This window comes from Natrix helvetica, assembly GCF_964273705.1.
Source record: "Natrix helvetica genome assembly, chromosome: 1".
NCBI classification, from domain to species: Eukaryota; Metazoa; Chordata; class Lepidosauria; order Squamata; family Natricidae; genus Natrix; species Natrix helvetica.
The window spans coordinates 56003627-56029386 of record NC_138548.1 but is presented as its reverse complement, the minus strand read 5'-3'; the positions used below and the strand labels follow the sequence as shown (position 1 = coordinate 56029386).

General features: G+C 40.9%; 2 protein-coding genes across 2 annotated transcripts in view; one reads left to right on the top strand and one right to left on the bottom strand.

Annotated features, from left to right (window-relative positions):
* The window catches only part of TTLL5 (tubulin tyrosine ligase like 5), a 167700-nt gene extending 167099 nt beyond the window's left edge, over positions 1-601 (top strand). Inside the window, exon 34 of the mRNA XM_081947794.1 lies at positions 464-601. Coding sequence (XP_081803920.1) covers positions 464-474 — 11 coding nt within the window. The 3' untranslated portion in view covers positions 475-601. The remainder of the gene's footprint in view (positions 1-463) is intronic.
* TGFB3 (transforming growth factor beta 3) lies at positions 397-23666 on the bottom strand. The gene is made up of 7 exons (XM_081948086.1): positions 22435-23666; positions 15797-15960; positions 10366-10495; positions 8726-8833; positions 7720-7891; positions 5180-5333; positions 397-1252 (listed from the first exon to the last, which is right to left on the bottom strand). Exons 1-7 carry the CDS (start codon positions 22778-22780, stop codon positions 1094-1096), a joined length of 1233 nt encoding a protein of 410 aa, XP_081804212.1. The 5' UTR covers positions 22781-23666; the 3' UTR covers positions 397-1093.
* Between the last annotated feature and the right edge of the window lie 2094 nt (positions 23667-25760).

The window sequence follows — 25760 nt, the reverse complement described above, 5'->3', positions numbered from 1 at the left end:
CAACAGTGATTTTAAAAGTGTGGGCTCTTTTTAGTTGTTAGGGCCTTAAGGAGATCAGAGAGATACCCTTTTCACTGTGATACTTACGTGTAAGTACTACAAGTCTATAAGTCACAGGTTTAACACATCTTTAAAAACAAATTAGGAAAATTAAAACATCAATCCAACGCCACCAAATGAAGAATGAAACAACAGCTGAACCAAATTGGTCCCATTGGCTTGTGCAAATCTCATTCCAGCATTGCCATTTCCTTCATGACTCTCAGTCACTGAAAATGTAGTTTTAATCAAGAATGGCTTCTTGCTGCAATAAGTGCTATAGATTGACCTGTATGGGTTCTTCCATAGCTGTGTATCTTCCTTTTCATACTTTCTTCAACACAAAATTCTAACATCCAAAAGAAAAATATTTATTAATGTTTTTACAATATTGAGATTAACATTTTGTATAAAATTTCGACAGGTATGGCCTAGGCTAGGTTCTTGTACAAGATGGGCAGATTTTTAAAAAAGAAGATCTCAACCACCACAACAGCCTCAAGATTCTTTGAAGATATCAAAGAATAGGGTTGGGATAGAGGGACAAAGCCAGAACCTCTGTGGCAGAAGCCCTCCAGCAGGTGTTCCAGGAGGAAAGAGAAAACGGAGAAGAGAAGATTCATATTTGGACCACAAATTTCCTGTGCTCACTGTCTGCAGAATAATGACTTCCATTATGGTATGGGCGCTAATAAAATATGTCCAGTTAAAAGGAAACCAACCATCATCCTCTTGCGAAAAAGGTTGAGCTCGATGAAACAATTAGTGATGGGCAAAGAAGTCTAGTTTTCCTATATCCTCTGCATGCTCCGGCTCTGCTCATGATTTCCTCCTTGGAAAAAATCCCTTATTTGGTAGCCTTTATCCATTAAAAATCTAGCTTGTATTGTGTCCATTTCCTCAAATATCCATTGATAGAGGGGGGAGGGGGAACCTTAATAAGGAAACAAGGTGATAAAATCAGGAAGGCAGAAATGGGTTTAGGGTTGAGTTTTAGTCTGGGATCAAGGGTAGTGGTTGCAGTTTCTGAGCTGGGAATTGCACTGGGTCCTTTTCAGCTGCATTTGCAAGATTTCACAACCATGTTAGACAGCTGTTCCACTTTTGGGGTCCTTCCAACATAATACAAGATAGTCAGGGGATCCAGATCCTGGGGAACACAACAGGGGGAAGCAGATGCTTCAGGATTCAGAGTATTGTATAAACCAAGAACCTGGAAAAACAACCAAGAAGTATATGAGGATCTTAGTTAGCAGTTGCCAGTTGCTAGAATTAACATTAGGCAGGAAGCATATTTCAAAAATCCAACATTTACAGCTTCTACCTCAGTTCAACCACTGGGTCAATATATTGAACAATTTACTGATCAAATGATTTTTCCTAAGTAAGTAGTGTAACACCCAAGCCTCTGTCTTAGCAAATATAGTTCTTTAGCATATTCTTCTCTTTAAAAACAAATAAGTAAACTGGGTGTAACCGGCTTACAGTCTTGCTAAGAGTTTCAAGAATAACAGCTGAAAAAAATCAACTTACGTTGGCCAGCTTTTTGAAATCATACTGGATTTAATCCAGTCCTTCTCAAGTATCAACATTCACCTCCCAACTGTTTCAGTTCTCTACAACTCCAAGTGAGATACTTGCTTTGCTCTATTCTACATATTAATATAGACAAGATCAGAGGACAACCGAGGAAAACTAGTATTTGTCTATTTTTCAAGCTCAGGGTGTGTAGTATGTCCAGATACTGCAAGTCTACTTCTTCCATCAGCCTTCTTCATGGCCCAATAAATAATACTATAAATTCTTCTCCTCTCAAGCAAAATATTGTATACAGAAAATAATTATGAAGATAGTTTGTAAGTTCCAAATTTTCTAGGATGAGACAGACTGCTGTTTACTATGTATTACTGTAGAACTGCCATGTAGAGGAAGTATACCTCCTCCTTAGACCCCATTTAACAAGAGACCCTGAGTTGACATTGAGTTTTCACAATATACTAAGCCATAATATATTTGATTCTTAGTGTTTTTATGAATCCAGCCACAGGATTATATGTTTTATGATTTATCATTTTCTGTGTATGTTGTCAATTGTAGCATATGAGGTTAAAAAAACTGATTTAATGTAATTTTGAAACTGAGTCATGGATTTCTTATCATGCAGATTTCAAAATATGCACAACCTAACGGTAAACAGATAGCACTGCTATCTGAAAATGCTTCACTGCTAAGAAATATTCAATCAGTTCTTCTACATTCACAATAATTGCAGCACAGACAACACTCTGAACAACTGCTACAGTGCTTCACTGGGTGTTTCTTATCCATGCTGATAGTTACCTTCCATCATGGAAATTCTCCTCTAAAGCCAAAGTTAATCGTTATTACAGTATTTTGCCATATAAACACTTACGACAGGCATTAACAATCACAGTGTTAACTATGGTTGTTAACTATTGACCTCCATAACTGTTGCCAGAGGGGGGAAGATCCTTTTCAGCGAACCCTTATTACATTTGTTTTATAGAAAAGAATATTTTTATTGGCCCAAGGCCCAGAAAATGGGTAGAAAGCAAACAAGGTATAGAACTCAGGGCTAGGTCTAATTTTTGCTCATCAGAAATTCTGGGGCAGAATGCAGAATAGTGGGCCACTTCACACTGCACTAAAATTTGACTTAAAGAGGGAAAAGAAAGACAAATACTGTGCCTAAGGAGATGTAGTTAATCCTCCGGAGCAAAATAATGAATGTAATCATATATCAGTCATCACTAGATATGGTTTAAACACAATGTGCCCAGTGATATAGCTGCAAACTATCTCTCCCTGATTTCCTTTTCAGCTGGAGTGTAAGTATTTTTCAGCTGGAAAAAACTTAAGAGGGGGAATGATGAGTGTGAACTTATTAAGGAGTTCCTTCTCTTGGTTCTTCCAATGCAATTGTCATCACACCAAGCCCACAGATCAGAGCTGTCTTAAAACTATCCATGGATTGGGGAAAGGGAGGGGAATCATCAGGTGTATATACAACTAAACTTCAGTGAGCAATGAATGCCTCCGGAATAAGACTGATCTGAGAGTTAGGGAATACTATTTTTACTCCATTCCTTTGTGTAGAACTAATTAAAAACACATTTCAGGTTTTTATATGCTGTTTCCTTTGACCCAAACTTCATTCTACATCTTAATTCCAGTTTGAACAATGTCTCTCTTTACACAGTCTTGGAAAAGCCGTGACAAGGACTTCACACACTTTTTTTTGAAAAAAAGTAAAAACCAGACACCAAGTGGCACTGGAGGGAGGGAGGCCACAGTGTTTGGAGAGAGGAAATGTTATACTCTCTATGCCATTTTCCAAATCTAAAATATTGCCCTGTCAAAGCACACACTTTTATTTCCCGTAAAGAAAAGGCAGACGAAGCAGAATGGCTGCCTCTTTCAGCAACCAGGGATTTTGAAGTGTGTCTTAACTACACATACAGTATTTGCCAGTGTTTAGCAGCATTCATAGTTCAAAAGGGGAAATCATTCTGTGAGCAATAAGAAACTTCCCAGCATGTTTATTTGGGGAGTGGAGTGGAGACATGCTCAGAATTTTGAGACCATGTTGAGGATTGTTTTGCAAAATGATTGCCATGGGAAAAGAGGCTTGTTTATTCACAAAACAGCCATGGTAGATGTAGCCAGCCCCAAAACACCAATTCACCCAAAGATGAAGATGAAAGGTATGGCAGAGGGGAAGTGCCTCAAGTTTTCTTTGCTTTTTGTCTGGGCACTTAAGCAGAGTACCAAGGAAGGCACTTTCTACCCCATTTTTATTTTCTGTGAATGATGATGGCAGTCCCCTTCTGACCTTAGACTTCAATTCTCATCATTCTTCAACCAGCATAGCCATGGCTGATGGACCAGGGAGTTGTACTCTACACAACCTGAGGGTATGAAGACTGAGGAAAACGTGATCTGTAGACCTTACGTAGCATTCAGAACTGCTCTTGTAAATAAAAATTATGCTGGACACCTATGTTTTCCTTTTCAGGATGACACCAGCTTCTTGTTTAACTTTTAAAAACTCAAAACTTTTAACTTTTAAAAACTTTTTAAAGGAAGGTGAGGTTTCTATGTGCACCAAGAATAAATTAACTGTCTTTCTGCCCATATTTAACTCAAGCTCCACTGTTTAATAAGGACCTAGGAAACTAGTTGCAAGACTGTAGCCTCAATAAATGACAAAACCTCGTAAAACATACCATATTTTTTGGAGTAGAAGACGCACCAAGGTTTTGAAGAGGCAATTTTTTTTAAAAAGTAGGGAGGGAGAGAGAGAATGTGTAGGTAGGTTGGTAGGTAGAGGGATAGAGAGAGAGAAATAGAGAGAAATACAGTAGCTAGGTAGGGAGAGAGAGAGAGAGTAGGTAGGTAGGTAGAGGGAGAGAGAGAGAGAGAAATACAATAGGTAGGTAGGGAGAGAGAGAGAGTAGGTAGATAGGTAGATGTTTCCAGGTGTATTTATCCATGTTCTGGAGAAGGAAATCGCTGACAATCTGCAGCACCTAAGACTTTGTTTCTGCTGGCACAGCACTTCATCAATCTAATTCTCATCAATCAATTAAAGAGCTTTCTGAAAAGGGGAGGGGAGTTTTTGGACTCTGCAAACCTCCAAAAAACGGCCCGTTTTTTGCTAAAACGGGTCCATTCCCCCCCCAAAAAAAGGCATGAATAGCCGTGGGGGGGCTTGCAGAGTGCTGGGGGGGGGGGGAATGAGCAAAAAACGGCCCATTTTCCAGGAAAATGGGCCTTGTTTTTGTCAAAAAAAATTGCATGCATAGCCTTATGGAGGCTTATAAGGTGCTGCTGGGGGCTGGGGGGGCAAAAATGGCCCATATTTTGCTCATTTCTGGCCCCCCAGCCCCCAGGAGCTCTCTGAAAGCCTCCATAAGGGCATTCACAGCCATTTTTGTGAAGGGGCAGGGCTTTGGGAGGCCAAAAATGCTATATTCAGTGTATAAGACGCACTCAGATTTTCAGCCTCTTTTGTGTCTTATGCTCCGAAAAATACGGTAGCTATCCATGAGAGGGAATGTAGAGATAGAGAAGATGCCCTAACGCGGAAGTTCTTTGCTCATATTAAAACACTGATTACCGTGCTGTGTGTGGTATCTGCACTACGAAGGTAAGGGCATGGCCCAGAGCAAAAGTTAGCAAAGTACCCCTTTGGCTCATGCACCCATTTCCAGCCTAGATCTTGACGAAAATCAATGTAGAGGCGACGTACACAGCAGTTCTCCTCCAGATTCCTAGAACAAAAAGGAGCTGATATTAAATGCACTCAAATCATTTATTCAAATTCAATAATGTATTAATTCAAGAGCAGCATTTCTCCAGAAAGAACATGTATGTAATTTGGAGGTCCTAATGGATTCTCAGCTCCTGCTCGAAGACCAGGCAGCAGATGTGGCCAGGAGAGCCTATTTTTGCATTTTTATTTTTTGTTTTGATGTTTTTGGTCTTTTGCTTTAAATAAATATAGCCACCTGCATTAACACTGAGTTATACGACCTTGACTGACTGACTCACTTACTCACTCACTCACGACAGAGAGCTTGGTAACCACCATTTTGGAACATGCATGTATGCACAAGAAGATAATCCAGAAAAAAAGTGTCTGATTAAGGCTTGAAGTTGTGTTTTTTTTTTAATTGAGCGAAATTGCAAAAAGGAAACAGTAGCATATCTACTAGGCCCACTTCCTATCCGTGTTTTTTGTTTTTTTTTACTATGAAACTTCATGCAGATGAAGAAGAGGATGAAAACCAGCCTGAAATGAGAGGGCTGTTTCTTTCAATCAAAAAAAAAAACCTGCTATAAATATCTCAAAGCAGCCATAGTGATTAGTTTGGTTTTGTAGAGAAAACAAATTTTGGGGCCACCCTACATAAGTGACAGAAGATTCAGGAGCATATTACTCTTCTTAGATGAATAGCAGGTTTTCCAAGCTAGTATTATTGTCAATCCACTGTGACACCCTTATAGTTGGTGCTACGATGAGTAAATAAATACGTGATCCCAGAATGCTGCTTAGCAGAGTAAGGGAAATATGAACAATGGTTGAAAAAAAAAGCTTCACTTGTGTTATCCCTCTTCATATTACATTCTAAAAGACACAGTCTAGGAAGTAGTAGAAGATAAAAAGAGTTTAGTCTATAGATAATCCTTTAATCCATGCAGCTTATCTGTTTCCCTGACTCCATGCTTTGGACACCTGCTCTAACAACAATCCCGAGACTTCAATAAAGCCGTCCTGCATCTATCGAGCTAAATGCAGCCCAACAATTATGTGAAAGAACTCACACAAAAAAATGTCCAGCTTATTGTGAGCCTTACTGAACATGTTTGGTTCTTGGTATCACTGGGAATGCATCATTTAAAAGGAATATTTCTCTCCTTTCTGTCATTGTCTCTGTGATTCCTGGTTTTCTGCATCTGGTATGTTAGTATGGCTGCAATCCAGACAGTGCATATGAAGTTTGGGCTACAAAGGTATATTTCCCAAGTGCTAGTGGCACCTGCCTCATAACAAGATGGAGTAGCTTGGAGTATTTGCTTCTTCTGGTTCTAGAAGGATGTCATCTTCACCTCTGAATGGGGTAGCACTCCCCAAGAGCAATTGTGCAATTTGGGATGGTCTGGATTTGCAACTCTGCTTGAGGAAGGACAACCATGGGTTGGTTTGGGGAGTTTTTATATAAATCAATCTTGGTCCCATTCCTTGACCTTACACCTGTAGTCACTCATTCCCTGGTCACTTTCCAGCTTGATTACTACAAAGCACTCTACATAGGGTGTCCTTGGAAACTGGCTATTGCAATTGGTTCAGAATGCAGTGATGTTTGAAGTTTTAGACATGACACATTTTGCCCATATTAGATCCCATTGTTGTTCAAGCTGTTCTAGCTTCCAGTTTCTTTCCAGGTACAATTCAAAATGATTGTCATCTCTATAGCCCTGTATGGCATGGGGCCAGGTTATCTGCAAGACCCCCTCTCTCCAAGGATACCTACCTGCTGCACCAGGCCATATAAAGTGGGCCTTTTCTGAATCCCTTCACTCAAATGTTGTCATCTAACAGAACTCATGAAGTGTGCCTTCTCAAGGACCCCACCTGCTGGAATACCTTCTCCCTGAGATCTCACAAGTCCCACCCATTTGAACTTTCAGAAGAACTTAAAAAGATGACTTTTCCTCCAGGCATTGGTATCAGGTGAGGCTGGACTCTTAATGGTAGGTGTAGGGTTTTTTTCAAATAGTGCTTTTAATTGTTTTGTTTTTCCACTGCAGTGAATCAAACAACCAAACATGCAAAAGAAAGAGAGAATTTGCCATCTCTTTTTCTAAAGGGATGACTTGGTTCTTCCTACACAAAGTGGAATTTTTCTTCTCTCAGCCAGAGAGAATAGATTTTGGATATTAATTTAACATTTAAAGTGAGGATTAATCAATTGCCAAGATTTAGAGCTGGGAAGGAATTATAGTTATCAGAGACAGTACTTAACCAGTGGGGTTAATCAGTTGCACTTCACTTTAAATTTCAAAATGATCCAAAGTTATCCCAATGTTGCTTTCAGGAGCATTTTTTGACAAAGAGATGGTTATTTTCCAGGAGGTTCAGGAATCTTAGCTTACCGGAAGCAATAATTGGTGTCCAATGCTCGTTTCTTTCTCTGGCTTCTCACAGCTGAATTTCCAAGACGATGTGGAGGCAGCATCATCAGAATCAGGTGGGGATTTTGTAGGTCTTTTTGCCTCTTCAGGCTCCCCAAATCCCCACGGCCATGGCTCTCTTCACCGTCTATCCCTGAGAAGCATGGGGGTGGGGGTGGGGGGGAAAGAGCCATCAAATGTCATAGTTGTTTTAGAAAACTTGGAATCCATAAATCTATCTTTTGTAAGGATTGTGGTTTTAACAGAATAAATAAATCTGACAGAAAATCCTGAAGGTTCATTTGTTTTATAATTTGCAGATTGATGATGGAGATCATTTTAATCTATCTCGTGATATCGTAATCAGTTCTTGAACTGGCCAAAAGAGATAAGTTACTTAATAATGGACGGTATCTGATAACTAGAACTGAACGATTGGAAAAAAAATATCTGAGATATAAAATTCCTGAATATTATTGCCCCCAGTGAAAGACCCAAAGCCAAGCCCTTGCTAATACCGAGATTACAAAAGTTCCTGGCTTCCTATGATATTACAAACCATTCCTAATCTCTATGCCCACGCATTGCAGCAGCACAGCAGAGGTGAGCTTTTGAAAGGCTGGATATGCAGTGATTTACAAAGTTGTATTTATAACTCAGTAACGCAGGTAATTTCCATAATACTTAATAGTTTTATGCCAGTTAAACCATCATAGGTTTCCCCAAAGTTGTGTGAAAACATGGAGAATTCTACTAAGAGATGCCAGTTCTAAGCACTCGGCTTAGAGTTCCCTGAAAAGAGTAATCTGTAAATATACAAGTGCCTGAGCTCATTATCTATCCTTAACGTAAACAAATATCTGACAATTGCTCGTAGAGAAGCACACACATTGCTATCTAATGGAATATGATTAGGCCATGAATGCAATAACAATACTCAAATTTAGGTGAGTTATTCTACTTTCCCCTCCAGTTTCATTTCTGTCACCTTTGAATTTGATCTCCAGCACCTCATGCAGATTCTCCAGAATGTCACCATTGGATTGAAAGGTATTACATGGGCAATGGACACTAATCTCGAGTCCTAGATTAGATTCTGTAAAACAAAATAAAGAATTAAAAAAAAAAACAGCCAATATTTTACCAACCAATATTCCTGAAAGCAAATAATGATTCAGCAATTTTCACTTCTTTTCGTCTATTAATTGAATCTGTTAAGAGTGGAGATCCTGAATGGATGTTTTCTCAGCATTACAAAAGACTGGAAGGAGAAACTGAACTATATGTGCAAACCATACCAGATTCTGTCCAGTAGTAGCTTCGTATTGAGTTTTCTGTCCTGTTCTGGATTGCTAATCTGAAATTATCTCAACCTTCAACAAAAACAAGTTATACATAATGTACTATGATGATATTTTGGAGCAGGCTGGAATGACCTATCAACTTTTGACAGGGATCTTAATGGGTTTTGCCATATTAGTTTGAACCTTAAGATACTTTTGAGTTCCTCAAAGAAATTAGCAAGGCCTCATCACTATTTTATTAAAAGGCTGTTGGTTAAAAAAAAGAATTTGCCTGAATAATGTGGATAAAAGTCTAAAGATCAGTGTCACCTGGTTTCAATATTTCCAAACCTTAATTATTTGGATGGAGCAGTACCACAGAAATCAATATATCTTTCTTCCAAATAAATAGGAAGAGGTCTGGCTGTTGTATTTTTATACAATACCTTTTCCCAACTACATTCTATAAATGAAATAACTAAGTAACTTTCTGTTGGAGGTCTAAACCACTAAACCCAAAATCCAGCAAGAAAAGACCTTCTGTACGACAATTAGGATTTCTATGGGAAATGAATATTCCAAGCTTACATATAATATTTGGACACTGCTTTGCATTTAATTTTCATGGAATCTGAACATTCTTGGCAGAATTATTGGAGATAGGAAACATGAGATTAACAAGCATATCCCTCACAGGCAGAGACTGCTGTCTATGGCCAGAAGCATAGTCTGAGGTTCAAGCCTGAATTTTAGCACCTGTCCAGTTTTCCAAGCTAGCTGCAGCTGCTGAATCTCACAGCCTGTGTTTTGTTCTATTATTCTCAGCTGAATGCTAATCTCTGTAGCAACTGCTGTGTTGCATTAAGCTGTAAGGCTCCAGGGTAGGACTCTCTGTCAATTTGTGGCTCTCAGCATTACCACCACCGGTTAGGGGAAAGGATCTCCTGAATTTGGTCATACCAACAATCCAGGCATGTGATCCACTAGTCTGCTAAAATCATTTGCCTACATATCTCAATTTTGGCTGCTGCCCAGATGCTAATGTTCCTGTGAACCTCAGCAACCAAGAAACTAATTAATAAATCATGATATGATGTTCGGCTCATTACTAATTATGTGAGAAAAAACTTCATATAAAACAATACTAGAATCAATTCACATCAGACTGGAATTTCCCAATGTATTGGACTTAACTCTTATTGGCCATGATAGAAATTGCAGTCCAATATTTATGGAGCCCATTAAGTGGGGAAAGGCTGGTTTCCTACATGTCTCTGTATAAGCAGACACTTGCAACTTGAGAAAGTTAGTCAGAGGAAACTAACTAACTTTACGTGCCACTCACCTCTGTGAAAAAGCCATTCACGGACAGTCTCTGTGACATCAAAGGACAGCCATTCAGGAGAGCCCCGTGTCAGTACATTTCGGCCACTTAGGTACCGCTGCTTTGCAATATGCTCATCAGGTTTCAAGATCTACAGAAGCAGATGACACATGACGTTGTTTAGTTCACAAGGGACAGTTCCTGGGTTTGATTGATGCTATTGGACTGTAGTGATAGAAAGTACTGAGAATGCCAAGAAAGTTTGCTTGCCAAGAAAGCAAACAAAGAGATAATCAAACAAATCAACCCAAAGTTGTCACTCAAGGATAAATGACTTTGGACATATTAAATAAAAATCTGGAAAAGGCTGTAATTCTTGGAAAGGTGAAAGGAAAGAGAAGAAGATGACTAACAGTAAAATGGAGGACTCAGTTACAGTGGCAATGAGTGCTTCATTGGAAGACGCAAAGGACCAGGTTAGGGACAGATCACCATGGATAAAATCTATTATGTGTTTGCTAAGAGTCAACAACAACTTGATGGCATGTAATCATTCAACTAGGCATAAGGATTGCATTATGCTATACAGAATCAAATGGATTTCCTTGATTTAAATGGAGTGCTTTCTGAGTGCCCTTATGCAAAGTATTTGCTTTTTTGTTGCCAGATTATAATCACTAAAAGACTTAGGCCAGAGGAGTTATCCAATTAGAGAACAATCAGTTAACATGATCAAGAGATAGGCAAGGTCATGGCTCAAATGCTCCTCACTGCACTCTTGTTGCTGCATGCCCTGCCTGGCCCCTGCCCACTATATTCCTGAGAAGCAGGTGGCTCAATAGGCTGACGCAGAGTCTGTCTTCAGTTTGCAAGGGAAAGATGGTGTGGTGTTTGACAATGCAATGAAAGATCTTCATCCAATAACCACCTCTGCCAGTCTGCTTCTTTTATCCCACACCTGCTCTATGTTGTTTCTCATTCACAGAGCGATCTGTCTCTCCCCATAGAAGATTCACTGCTACCCCCTTGGTTGGGTCTAAAGTTACAATGCCAAGAGAAAATCCTGCATTCTCAGGCCAGCAGTGTAGAGTTCTAGAGCCATTTGCACAAAATAAGGAAAGACAAATCCTCTGGACTTGGAAGGAGAAAAAATAATCAACTTTCTACAAACCAGACCAGATTAGTTAAGATCACACCCTTAGCCTGTCCCTCCCTCTCCTTTAAACATTAGTTACTGTTGTTGTTTTTACTTGAAAGAGCAATTTGTTTATATGATAACAAAAGAAAATGGCAGCATTTTAACCAGCAGCTCAAGAAAATAAAAGAAAAGAAAAGAAAAGAAAAGAAGAAAAGAAGAAAAGAAAAGAAAAGCAAGATGGTGGCCAATTATGTTGAATACTGCCATCTTGATTATATCTCCTCCCTCACCCCACTGGAGTTCCCTGGTAAGAAATTAATATGCTTCCTCCTTCCAATAATTTTGCCATAGGCAACATTACCATATGAACAATTTCTATGCACATTTTAAAATGCCATTAAATAAATATTTTTAATACCTAATCTGATTGTCTCAAAGATGCTTTTCAAAAGTCAACTGGACTTTCTGGGCTTTTTCTTGAAAATGTTTTGCTTCTCATCCCAAGAAGCGTCTTTATCCAATTGTTCTTCTACTTTTTAGGTATTTTAATTTTTGATCAATTTGCTTTATCTATTTTTATCTCTTTTTATTAACATATAAATATCAGTTGCTGTGTTAAGCACCAAAAGCAAGGACCTCACTTGAATGTATCTTCCAACTTTCTGCCAGATTTCCCATTAAGTGCTTATGGGGAGCCAGCAGAGAATGTCAGAAATTGAGATCATTACCCAAATGTTCAACCAAAATGTTGGAGATGCGGGTGCCTAGATGCTACCTCTTTTCATGTATGGTGGACTTGCAACAAGGTTAAAGCTTTTTGGATAAAAATATGGTGGGTTATGCAAAATGTATTTAAGAAAAGAATACAATTTACTCCGCAAATGTTTTTATTGGGTATAACTAAGGACTTTACTAAAGGGGAAACAAAATTGGTTTTGTATATGGTCACAGCAGCTAGGTTGTTGATTGCGCAACATTGGAAAAAAGATTTTTTTACCGACAATTGATCAATGGATTCAGAAGGTGGCGGGGTTCGCCGAAATGGCAAAAATTTCAGCTTTTTTAAAAGCTCAGAAGCAGGAGAATTATACACAGGAATGGGTAAAATGGATTGATTATATACAGAATAAATACCAGACTAGGAGGTATTATGTAGCCTTTAGGTAAGAATGTTTAGACTGATAGATGATCAGAGTAAATAATACATGGGATGCTTGGAATTGTTAGAGTGGTGTATAGCGGAAGTCAGGGGGGGGGGGTTGAGTGGGAGGTGGGGGTGGGTTAGGGTGGAGGGTGGGGTAATATATACGCATAATTAAACTAGAAGATGGGATTAATGAAATATTGTTATTTTAAGAGAAATTTATATTATGATTTATATATGTTTAATTAACTTAGAAGATGGGATTAATGGGCTATTGTTACTTTAAGAGAAACTTATGATTGTTGGGAGGTGAGGGGGTACAATATGTGAATGAGTAATCTACTTTAAGATGGGGGGAGGGGAGGGGGTAAAATATTTGGTATAATATTTGAATGAGAATTTTTTGGGGGGTTGGGGGGAGGGGAGGGGGCATAGTATCTGTATGTGATTTACATTGTATGGTGGGGGGGTTAAAAGGGGGAAAATTTATTTGTATAAAACTTTTTCAATAAAAAAAAAGAAAGAAATTGAGATCACATAACTCCAAGGACCCATTATAAATAACTAATACTTAGATGTGAATTGCAGTGATTCTTTTAAAAAAAATCTTCTATAATACTGTTTGTAACTCTGACATATTACATGGTAATTAATACTGACAGAATCATTTTATTTTATCTTTTTTGCTATTTTAAACTTTTAAAATAATAGAATGTTAATAATTTTTAATCATGCCGTATAAAAAATACTGAACTGAAATCTACATTGAAATTATACAGGATTATACAAGGTCAAGATTTCTAACATTACAATAAAAAGTAAATAAAATTCTTTTAGGTTACCAGCACTTAGGTTTATGTTAAACCTTTCTTGAGGTTTATAGTGGGTTTTTTTCATTCTAGGGTTCCTCATGTTTATCCCCTCTGCACCCACATTTTTTAAAATCCTATTCTAAAGTATTACTGAGATATATGTATGTTAAGCCCTTGGAATACTCAAGGAAAGCACAGTGTTATTAGTGCCTAAAGTTAAAGGTAAAAGTTCCCCTCGCACATATCTGCTAGTCATTCCCGACTCTAGGGGGCGTTGTCATCTCCGTTTCAAAGCCGAAGAGCCAGCACTATCCGAAGACGTCTCTATGATCATGTGGCCGGCATGACTAAATGCTGAAGGCACACGGAATGCTGTTCCCTTCCCACCAAAGGTGGTCCCTATTTTTCTACTTGCATTTTTATATGCTTTCAAACTGTTAGGTTGGTAGAAGCTGGAACAAGTAACAGGCGCTCACTCTGTTACGCAGCGTTAGGGATTCGAACCGCTGAACTGCCAACCTTTCTGATCAACAAGCTCAGCATCTTAGCCACTGAGCCACCGGGTCCCTTATTAGTGCCTACAAAGTGTCTATTAAAGGCACCATAGTCTTTGCTGTGAAGGTTAGGATTGGTTAGTTTGCATCAGTTGCTGTTCTTGATATGAAGTGCAGGAGGCAAGTTGTGGCAGACAAGTAGAGTCAGAGGTGGGTTCCTACCGGTTTGGACTGGTTCGGCCGTGTAGGTAGTAACTTGGCCTGCCACGCCCCTGAACTGATTCTATTGGCAGTGGCACCATCTTGATTTTTGGTCCTGCACATGTGCAGAACAATCTTCATTGCAAAAATTTAATTCCCCCCCCCTCCTCTTCTAACATTTTTTGCACACCAAACCAGCAGTAATGCTGGTAGCAACCCACCCTTGAGTAGAGGGATAGGTTTAGCTTTGCTTAGAATCTGATCTTGGGGATATGGAAAATTTTCAGAAGGGAAAATGATGCTCTACTCTCCTGATTTACCAGCAACCCCTACCCCATGTATCTCCCCACCCAATAATATTCTTGCTTTCCAGATGCACAATGAAAACTGCATGGGGGCAATGCCTGAAAGGGGAGAACTCATTCACATCAGCCAGTTATCCATCAACATATCACAGGGCTATCCTTGAGATTCCCCCACATAGTGCATTGGCATCCATGCTAGATGGTTGCGTGTGGTGATAATGGGGGCTGCTATCAGCAGGTGGGGGTAGGGCGTGCTGGGATTTGAAACATTTCCATCTTCTGGCAGAAGCAGTCAGCAGCTGTGCTGGCTTACTGAACAGTGAGGAATCCCTGCGCAATATATTGGCAGCCATGGCAGCCGGCTGACACATTGTACAGTGAAGAACAGAGGGGAGGGGTCATGCCCATACCAGCCCAAAGTGGCCAATAGTTGCTGGAAGGATCTCTTTGCTTTGCATCATTAACTTAGTATGAGCCAAAGTACTAAGCACAGTGCAAATAGCCTGGTTTCCAGGGGAAGGTGGAAACCTACATTTAATTTCAGTTTGGCTCAGCTGGCTTGGGCTATGGACTAGGGTTGAGAAGCCTGCATTATGTGTATGATCTTTCAAACTGGTTAGCCAGACATTCTTAAGATGAACGTAAGAGGATGTGAAGATGTGCCTTTTAGTAACAAAGGACAAGAGAAGTCACTTATGTATTTTATAACGTATTTTAGTGACTGTACACCGCCCCGAGTCCCTTTCGGGAGAGGGGGCGGTCTATAAATATGAATAATAAATAAATAAATAACTTTCTAGTTTGCACTGCTGGGAAATATATAGTTATTTATTTCTTTGGCATAGGGATCCAAGCCAGTGGATCCCTTCATTTTTTTTTTACTACCAGTTTTGTGGGCGTGACTTGGTGGGTATGGCTTGGTGGGTATGGCAGGGGAAGGATACTGTAAAATCTCCATTCCCTCCGGATCAGCTGGGACTTGGGAGGCAGAGAATAGATGGGGGGCGGGGCCAGTCAGAGGTGGTATTTACCGGTTCTCTGAAATACTCAAAATTTCCACTCTAGAACTGGTCAGAACCTGCTGAATATCACCTCTGATCCTAGCACATAACATGCCTTATCTATAAAATGATGAAATAATTCCATAGTGATAACACAACCATAGCCTTGCTCATTCTCCCTTCATCACACCCCTGCCTTCTGTAGGAGGAAAATACTCAGATACCAGAGACAAAAGGTTTGTAGTCATGGACCAGGTCGTGGAGAGAGGGGTATTGAAAAGAAAGCAAAAAGGTCCACTAGAATTAGCAGATGGTCCCTTGAAATTCCCTGGGGGCCCTGCTAGGAAGCAGGATTACCTGAAAGAGTTCAATACGCTGCTCAGAACGTTTGGAGCTGAGGTTTGGCAAGCGAAGGACCCGAAACTCTGCCCGGAAGAGGTTGGTGATGTTTGTCTCTGCCGAAGACACATTGAAGCGGAACATGTTGGAAGTTACTCCTTTGGGGCATAGCGGCAGCTCATCTAAAAGAAAATGACAAATGAGCTGGAATGGCATTGAGGAGGGAGATCGTAACCCAACCAGGATTGAAAGCATTTCATTTAGTTATTTATTAAATTTATATACTGCCCATCTCACAGTTTGACATGACTCTTTAGATCCAGGTAGAAAAATCAAGGCAGACTTAACATATTACTTTACTCCTTGGAAGTACTTTCTACCGAGATGCTATTCCTTAGACAGATTAAAACATTTAAGAGCAAAAGAAACAGTGGCCTAGTATGAATCAGTAAGTTGATTGTCTTCAAATAGCCATCTTTGAACGATTCATCCTTCAAGCTTATTAATAATTTGGTCCCATATATTCAGGATAAAGAACAATCTTAAACTGAATAAAGAACAAGGGGTTTAAAGTCACTGTAAAGCAGGGGTGTCCAAACTTGGGAACTTTAAGCTGGCTGGGGAATTCTGGGAGTTGAAGTCCACAAGTCTTAAAGTTCCCAAGTTTGGACACCCCTGCTGTAAAGGATAACTAGCTAAAACTGGCCCATCAAAAGCCAAAAAAAATTTTTTTTTAAAGCACGTTGTTTTCAAACAGATTCTCACCTAAACCAACTAGGACATTAGTATTTTGGTAATCGTTTTTACAATTAAAATAGCTGTGTTCAATCGTTTAAAGAATCACATGTCAGTTTTTCTTATTTCTTCATAAATAAACAAACCAACCCAAAATCAAAAGCTGTTGTTTTGCCATCAAATTTTGTTGGTGCAATCTTGAGGAAGCCCTTGGACAACATCCTGTATTTGGCATTGTGATTTCCACTCGTTTTCCATGACTAGCCATAGAATAGGTGTGTTAACACATTTTTTAAAAACCCTACAGGGCACATATTTTGGTTTCTATTGCAATTCTTGTATGTCCCTCACCTCAAAAATGGCAGGAAACTCAAATTTAGTGATATGATCATAGGGGACTCTGGAGGCTCTAGGTCAGGGGTGTCCAAACTTGGGAACTTTAAGACTTGTGGACTTCAACTCCCAGAATTCCCCAGCCAGCATGGCTGGCTGGGGAATTCTGGGAGTTGAAGTCCACAAGTCTTAAAGTTCCCAAGTTTGGACACCCCTGCTCTAGGTTGTCTCTCTCGATCTATGTTATCAAAGGCTACTGAAAAGTCCAAGAAAATCAACTCCAGGTAGAAATAATTCATTGAGATCACTGGAATGGACTGAATGCCAATTCATAGGTCAAACTTACATTGAAATAGGGTTACACAAATCAGGTGCCTCCTTATATAACCTAGTTGCTTGTGGTTCCTTTTCTCCCTCTGTCTCCTCTATAGAGGCTTTGGTATTTTTCCACAGAAGTTGACTTTACGCCTTAGGTCCAAAAAGCAGACCACCAGGAGAGGGCTAGATGGAGTCTTTAATTCCTCAACTCCTTGCCCACACGCACAGACTACTCCCCCAAGCCCCAAAAGACAGTGCTCTCCACTGCTTTTGACAAGAAACAAAGATGTAGTGCTCTGGGAAGCCTGCCACATGGCGTCATGTGGACAGGAGCCACTGGGATTTTTTTTTTATTTTGGCCATATACACTCCTGTCCTAGAGATGAAATGGGTGCACGCAAGGATCTACTTTGCCTGTCATCATTTGGAATCAGGATGTGGAACTGTCTGCTTTTCTATCAGAGCGAAAGCTCTCCTCCTTCTGCTATCTTGCTTCCTCTTCAGGGCTAAAGTCCTGGAACAAGACAAATACTTTCAGCTATCTGGTGAACAGTTTGGAGCCAGTTCTATTTCCTGTGTATGCCGTTCGGAATTGTCTGTATCAGCACTGAAACCTCAATGGAATAAGACTCGCCCCACTTCCTCGGGTGGTGGGGAGTGGGGGAGGAGAGTGGGTTTGGCTCTATGTTTATTCTGAATCACCACCTGGCAGAGGGACAAAGCCAGGGAAAAGTTGAATACTGGCCATTTTTGAAGCCATGGGACCAAATCCATCATCCAGGCAAGGGAGAGAAATGCCACAGATTTCAGCAAGGCAGGCCTCTGTTTTCACCAGGGTTAAATTGCACTCTTATTTTCTTTATCATGATCTAACTTCTATGGCATCCTTCGGAATGCAAATTGTTTGGTCCCAGGAGACAAGTCAAAACAACACTTCCTCCCAGAGAGTCCACAGTTCCACTTCTCACTGTAAGCAAGATCCTACCTGGTTGAGTCTGAGATTGTTGTCAGCCAACCTCTGTTCTTACTGCCTTTATCTTGGCCTGGCGTTTCTCTCCCTGCCCAAGTACATTGACTTTGTATCTTGAATAAACTCACACAGCTCTTTGGCTAAACTTCTTTCCAGGACATACTTCAAATTAAGTATCATTTCCCCTATTGTAAAATAGAGAATTTTTGGGAAGTTGGGCCGTAGTTGGGATTTTAGGAGTATTTTGTAATCACTTTCACAAAATAGTTACTCATAACACAACTGCCAGAGTTGATATGGGAAATCACAAATCCCCTGTTAAGTAGGGGATAGATTGTTGGGTTCCTGATGTTCCCTTTGCCACACCCAGGATTATCTCTATCATCCAACTGGGTTGCAGACACTCATTACTTTGATTGTCTAAGAATATCCACAGTTCCTTCTTTCCATCAACAAAATGTAGCTCATCACTGTTCTATAACTAAAGCCAAATGCTGACTGCTTTCCTTTTCTCTGTACCTTAAGATGTGCTTCTGACAATTGTTGCTATTGGCACAGATCATATACTTTTATGGAACAGTTTAGTCAAATTAAAGTACGATGCAAATGTACGGAGACATTTGCATCGTCACCTCATCATTTATTGCAGCTTGGTAGACATAGAAATCCCAAAGGTCATTCATGGATTACTTTTTCCAGTTGCGATATTTGAAAACTTGTGAAAGGTATACGTTATATCCATTAATTGTTTTGCTGTCTCTTGTGTAGAGCATTGCAAGTTTCCACCAAATTCCTTGCCAATTTGTAGCAAGGAACAGAAACAGAACATACATTTCATGTTATTTCTCAAATAGCATTTCAAGCAACTCTTCCTTGTGTTTTCATTTATCTCCTGAATAACAACATTTTTAGGCTGCTGCACAATTTGTTCAGATAGTGTCTATTATGGATCAGGAAAATAATTGAATAAGTAACTATAAAGTGCCAACTTTATTGAACTAAAACTCCTATGATCCCATTTAATATAACCATATTGGCTAAGGATGCAGAAGGTACTTTTTAAAAAACTTTCAAGTTGTATTTGTTCAGGGAAATGGGCCTCAAAATAGAACTCCATAAGGAGATGTGAATGGGGCCGAATTTAAAGGGTGGTGGCAAGCTTCAAGCAATGTCCTATGTTAAAGAGTTTGTTGACTGATTACCTTCAATAATTGGGTCCTCCCCATACCTTCCAAGCAGGGCAGTGGGGCTTTCTTTCAGCTAAGGCTGATGTAATCTAAGTCGGCACAAGAACAATAGAAGCAACTTTTGAGACCGCAGTGGCTTTCACTGCAGGAAAATCAGTAAGTTGGCTGAACTGAATAAGTTATAGAAGCATCTTGTTCTACTGGTTACTTCTTTTTCAGAACAGAATGTGAATTAAATGATGGGGGGTTTAGTTATATTTGTAACTAAACTCAAATACTGACTAATTCCCTAATCCTTTTATGATTTTCCTAACATGAATTCACATGGGTTAAGCAATGAACCCCTGAAACTTCTCTCACTGAGGAAAAATCAGGTAAGCATAATTGTACCCTACAGTCTAGGTACTGCAATACTTTATTATAAACTCCTCTTTTATTACACTACCACAGTGAAATGCTGAAACTCAAAAACATTATTTTAAATTTCATTTAGCTTCAGGGCATTTGTTGTTCTTCATCTTCTGGGGCTCCATATTTCTACTATTTCATAGCAAGAGAAAGCACAGATGTACAACATCTGTATCTTTGGTTGTTTTTTTAACCTATGTGAAGACCACTCAGAATCCTCTTTTCCTCTGATTTGCTTTATATATGTTCTGTTATGTATCATTTTCATAACGCCCTCAGCATTATGAAGAAACTAGTGTGTCACCTCTATTATCCTGACTCTTATTCATGTCCACATTTTTCAACTGAATGAATTTCTTGGAGGGGAAATAATGTGATGGTGTAAATAAACAACTCTGTTGGTGTCTCTCACAAGAAAAGGCATTTTTAAGGGTAGCTGCCTATACATAGGCTGAGTTTCTAACTTAGATCCTTGTTGCCAAGGTAAGGACTATGCTCTCAGATCTGATGTTGCACCTAGTGTAAAGAAAGCCTTTCCATGCAGAAGCACCTTTTTTGTTTCCAACAACAATCTTGCCGCAAAACTATTATGACAATCAAGATATATTATTACAATAAGGAGATGTTTACATTTTTGCAGAACTGGCAAAAGATTTAAGTGGCTGAATGACCAAATTTGCCAAATATTTTCTTTAGAATTCCAACTCTGCTCCTGAGTGCAGGTTCAATAGTCATACTGATTGCTGATTATTGAATGATTTACTCCATTGCATGCAAAGCAGAAACCAACTCTACCATGCCAGTTGTGGCTGAATATACACTATGTATTATTATAGGAGAAAACTTCCCCAGCATCTGCAGTGATTGCTAGTGACATATGGAACATATTAATGTATCTATTCTGTCCTTCAAAAATAATTTTGGCTTCAAAGCATCAAAACACTTTTTGCTCTCTCAGTCTTGAAGTACATTGCTCCCACCCACTCATGTTCTTTGTTGAACCCCCCCCCCCCGCCTCCTACTTGAGCTTTGTAGATATCCTTGGTTCTTCTCACACTGTCTGGATTTGGGGATGATGTTATTCCAAGGCACTGAAAGCTAGCTGAGGTTGCTTATTACCAATGCTAAAACTTTTCTACCCGTGGGAACAGGGGCTACACAACATTAAAAAAAACCATGATGTTTGTAACTGTTTGGTTCAGAGAGGCTGCAGACTTCCAAGAGGCTATCGGTGTTTGTTCAGAGGCCAGCCCTACTTTCCTTAGTAAAAACTTACTTTCAAGAAAGGGTGCAGAGATTGCAGCCTGAATTGTCTAAGCCAGGGGTGTCCAAACTTGGGAACTTTAAGACTTGTGGACTTCAACTCCCAGAATTCCCCAGCCAGCTGGGGAATTCTGGGAGTTGAAGTCCACAAGTCTTAAAGTTCCCAAGTTTGGACACCCCTGGTCTAAGCTCTCACCCTCATCACTCACTCTATCTTCAGGTCTCTACAGTCATCATCAACAACTTGGAAGATATTCTTGCCATTCTCTTCTGTTGTTGCTTTTTGTACCCCTCCCTCAAGGATACTTGGCCCCGTCTTCTGTCTCACCTCCCACTCAGCTCTGCTGTTAATTCCAGAGTCCATGAGGACACCTAATGGCAGTCAAGGAAAAAGCACTTATGGCCAGAGACTCACAGCCTCTTTTCTCCAACTCTTCCATTATTAGAAAACCCATCTGAGCACACTACCTGACCCAAACCTGAAATATGCTTGGTAAAGATAGGTATTAACAAATCATTATACAAATCTGTTTGACCCACAACTTTCACCCATGAGTTAAATTTGTATGACACTTCTAAAGTCAGATACACTTTATTCTCATACTCAAAATGTTCTCTCCACATCCAACACATATACTTAAACATTTCTGGTTATGTTGGAAACACATCTACCCCTATCTTTTGTATTTGCTCATATACACAGAAATGGATACTTGCACAGAGACACAAACACAAACATCACTCGTGCATCTAATATATGTCCAGGCTATCAGCTCTGATGGTGCATGCATACAAGTATACCCTCATCCTTTCGCATAAATATCAGTGTCTTGGCAAGCACTCACCACTCACTGATACACCATGCCGCAACGAACAGTTATTGCCAACTTCTGGGCCAGACAAGATTCTGCATCCTAAAAGGGGTGGGGGAAACTATTTATCAGGATAGATCTCTCAAGATACCTGGCAGAGAAATGCTCTTTATTTTTGCAACCAGGAATTTACAAGCAGCTAAGCCACTGCAGAGAACCCAGACTGGTGTTCCTTGGATTCAGATCTATGCTTACAGGAGGACTCAATACAATACAATAGCAGAGTTGGAAGGGACCTTGGAGGTCTTCTAGTCCAACCCCCTGCCTAGGCAGGAAACCCTATACCTTTTCAGACAGATGGCTATCCAACATCTTCTTAAAGACTTCCAGTGTTGGGGCATTCACAACTTCTGGAGGCAAACTCAGTCATGCTAAGGCAACAAGGACTCAGCTGTTGTCACAGGTCTTTTCCACACTCCAATCTTTAACTGCTTGGTGACTTTTCCTTCAAGAGGGGATGCTGTGTTTCTTCCCCCCACCCTTTTGAATAAATGATCAGTAGGCAACATCTCCCACCTCTTCCCACTTTTAAAATTGCTCTCCGGGAACCCAGAAGGAACAAGGACTTACTGTGTTCGGGAAAGCCCTGGATCATGTCAAACTTGTGGATCTCTTTGGCGTAGTACTCGGACTCCGAGTTTTCCTGAGAGCAGCTGTCCTCCTTCTCCTCTTCCATCTCCTCTAGTAGTTCCCGGGTGCTGTTATACAGAGCCAGGACTTGGTAAGGCACGTGGCTTCGCCCCACACTCTCTGGAGGGCTGGTTAGGCGCAACTTGCTCAGGATTTGGCCCCGGATGGCCTCTATCCTCTTCTTCCTGATGTGCTCCAGATCCAGCGTCGTGCAGGAGGAGAGCGACAGGCTAACGGTGGCCAAGCTCAGGAGCGAGAGGAGCAGCAAAGTCCCGCGCAAGTGCATCTTCAGGCGGGGCGCAAGGTGGAGAAAGAGCGGCGGGGTAACTCCGCAGGAAAGCCGCGGGCGACCAAGCAAATCCTGCCGTTTGGCACTTAGCAAGAAGGGGCATGAAGGATCTCCCCGCCGGCTTCGGGAGCGGGTTGGACTCCGGAGCCTAGGAAGCACCGACGGCCGCAGTCCAGGCAGAGGAGGAAGCGGATCGGCGCTCCGCCCCGCCGGGGTTCCTCTCCATGGGGGCGAGGGCGTCCGCGCAAGGGGGGCAAATCGGGCCGAGCTGCCGGCTTCACCGTCTCGCCCGGGCTCTCAATCCCGCTGCGCCGCTGGGCAGCTTCGGAGGAGGCAGGCGGCGGGGAGACTCCACGGGGAGCGCACGTGTCAGGGACCGAGGGGGCCCTTGTGGCTGCCCATTCATGCTGCTTCGTCGCTCGCCATGCCGGTGGGAAATGCGCCGAGACCGGGTTCCCCTCAAGAGACGCGCCTGAATGGCCTTGGCTGTTCTTCCCTCAAGAGCTCCTGGGCTCCGCTCGGGCGGGCGGGCAAAGCTGCTAGCGGTGCCTCCTGACCGGCTCTCGGAGCTCGTGCGCCGTCGCCCGCCTGCCCAGCTTCTGGTGGAAGCCGCCCCTTTTCTTCCGCTGAGACCCGCCACCGAACTCCCCTCGGCCCCCTTTCGCCGTCCGCCTCCTCTGCCTTTTCTCGCCAGGCGCACTGCCTGCTTCTGTTTCTCTCGCCTGAAATTTTATACCTCCCTCTCATGACGTCTTTGAGACCGGGCCGGGCACAGGGGGAGCAACCGAGGGCTCTCGCTCTCTCCCTCTCTCGCCAAGGCCAGCCTTCGCGTCCAGCGCATGCTCAGGGGGCACCTTCAGGCTCTGGGAAGGCGGGGGCGCCTGAGCGCTTCGGCTCCCGAGCTTCGACGAAGTTATCAGTTAGGCGCAGTGTTTCTCAAACTTGGCGACTTTAAGTCCTGTGGACTTCAACTCCCAGAATCCCCCAGCCAGCTATGCTGGCTGGGGGATTCTGGGAGTTGAAGTCCACAGGACTTAAAGTCGCCAAGTTTGAGAAACACTGAGTTAGGGGCTGAAGGTGGAATCTATGTGTTGGCACACCTGTATGATCCCGCACTCGAATCATTCCCCAGCACTAAAGGCTTCAGTTGACTAACTGAACTGAACTGAACTGATTCCATCCCGAACCATTCCATACTCAAATATAAAGCTTGGTGGAATGATTTCTCCCAAGTAAACTTGGCAGATCGGTTGAATTCTAATAAAGATCCTCGTTTTTAACTATGGCTTGAACATATTACAATGTTACAGCGCCGAAAAGCTCGGTCTCATCGTTGCTGTAACGGCGTCGTGAGAAGATGTTGACCTTGAAGAGGAAAAAAGAGAAAGAAACAGTTATGCTGTGTTTTGAAGAGCTGGATGTTCTCTCCCGTTTTGTTTTGTTTGTAAAGTATTGGGAGTGTGAGGTTGCGAACTGATTTAGCAAGCGGCTTGGAATGCCCGTGTGTTCTGCTTTTAATTTAATTTTTAGAATTTGTAAAATCATCTTTTGTATTTTTTTATTCCCCCCTTCCCCAATCTGGCTCTCTTCTTAAGCATCTTTAAAATTAACAATAAAAAAGAACTGTGCTGTACGTCGTGACCCACCCCACTTCATTAATTTTATTTATTACATAAATCGCTGCAGCATAGGAGTAAAGCGTAGCCAAGGGAGCGAATAATGCCCTCTGGTGGAGAGTGCTCGCCTCGCTTCCAATATTTTGGCATTACTAGATATCATCCTCCCTTCCCAGTTATTTCCAGCTGCTAAACAATATCTTGAATCTTAAAGCTAATGCGACTTTTCTATTTTTTTAAACCATTTCCCTTCCTGTGACAATCTTATTTCCACTTTTATCCTAGTGGCTCTTAAAATGAAAACATGCCTGTTGGAAATATGCCATTCCTTACATCCATAGGTAATATTTTAATTGATTTAATGTTAAATACGTACTTTACTTTTCTATTAGAGAATAATATTCAAAATATAAAATATAGCAACCAAAGTACAACAAGCAATGACAACAGTTCTCCAAATGTATAAAGAGAAAAAACACAATGCACATAGAAAGCAGAAATTTAAATATTTAGAAAATAAGGAAGTCATCTTTTCTCATAAAGATTGCATCATTAGTGCCCAATGAATCCAATTAACATTACATATTCCAGTGTAATAGAAAGAGCTACAAGAACATGCATTGATCAACCTTCACTATCTGCATGCTATTGTAAAAGACACGTTATGCAATTGCTCAATAATCAGAAAAAAATGTATAATAAAGGGTATTCATGTGACTGCTTTGCTAGCATAAAAGCAATAAATTTCCAGCAGGTAAAATTATGGAAATATGTTACTTGCATGGAAATTTCTAACATGAGAAATTATCTGGGGGTTCAATTTCTTGAAAATCAAGCATTTGGTTCAGGGTGAAAGATTTTCTCCATCTGAAACACAAATGCACAGACTTCCTAGGCATTAAACTTTCGAGGTCTCTGCTTTTCTTAGTTTTTTGTGTTAATTTAGACCTTAGTTTTAACGTAGTTCTTAGTTTTCTTAATATTCACAGCTTGTCCTCAAATGAGCCTCCACGATCCCTGACTTAAAGACATATGTGCAGTAGTTCTTCTTAAGACTGAGCAATGCTTAAACACGTGTTTTGCTAGCACCTACGTAATTAAATACGTCCAGGGCGATAGCAAAGAATACTGTACGGTCAGCACCTTTCACTCCAATCCTCCAGCCAGAAGATGACCGCGGACCCTTTAAGCCAGAAGTCTTCAAATTTGGCAACTTTAAGAATTATGGACTTCAACTCCCAGAATTCTCCAACCAGCTGGCTGGAGCCAGTTGGCTGGAGAATTCTGGGAGTTGAAGTCCTTAAGTCTTAAAGTTGCCAAGTTTGAAGACTTCTGCATTAAGCGGAAGTCGTGGTTGCTAT

Excerpts from the sequence above, each read along its gene's own strand:
- TGFB3 (XM_081948086.1), bottom strand. The coding sequence starts at position 22,780 with ATGCACTTGCGCGGGACTTTGCTGCTCCTCTCGCTCCTGAGCTTGGCC. Across the intron at positions 10,496-15,796 it reads AGCGTATTGAACTCTTTCAG|ATCTTGAAACCTGATGAGCA; the intron begins GTAATCCTGCTT and ends CTGCTTCTGTAG. Across the intron at positions 7,892-8,725 it reads GCTGGAGATCAAATTCAAAG|GGATAGACGGTGAAGAGAGC; the intron begins GTGACAGAAATG and ends CATGCTTCTCAG.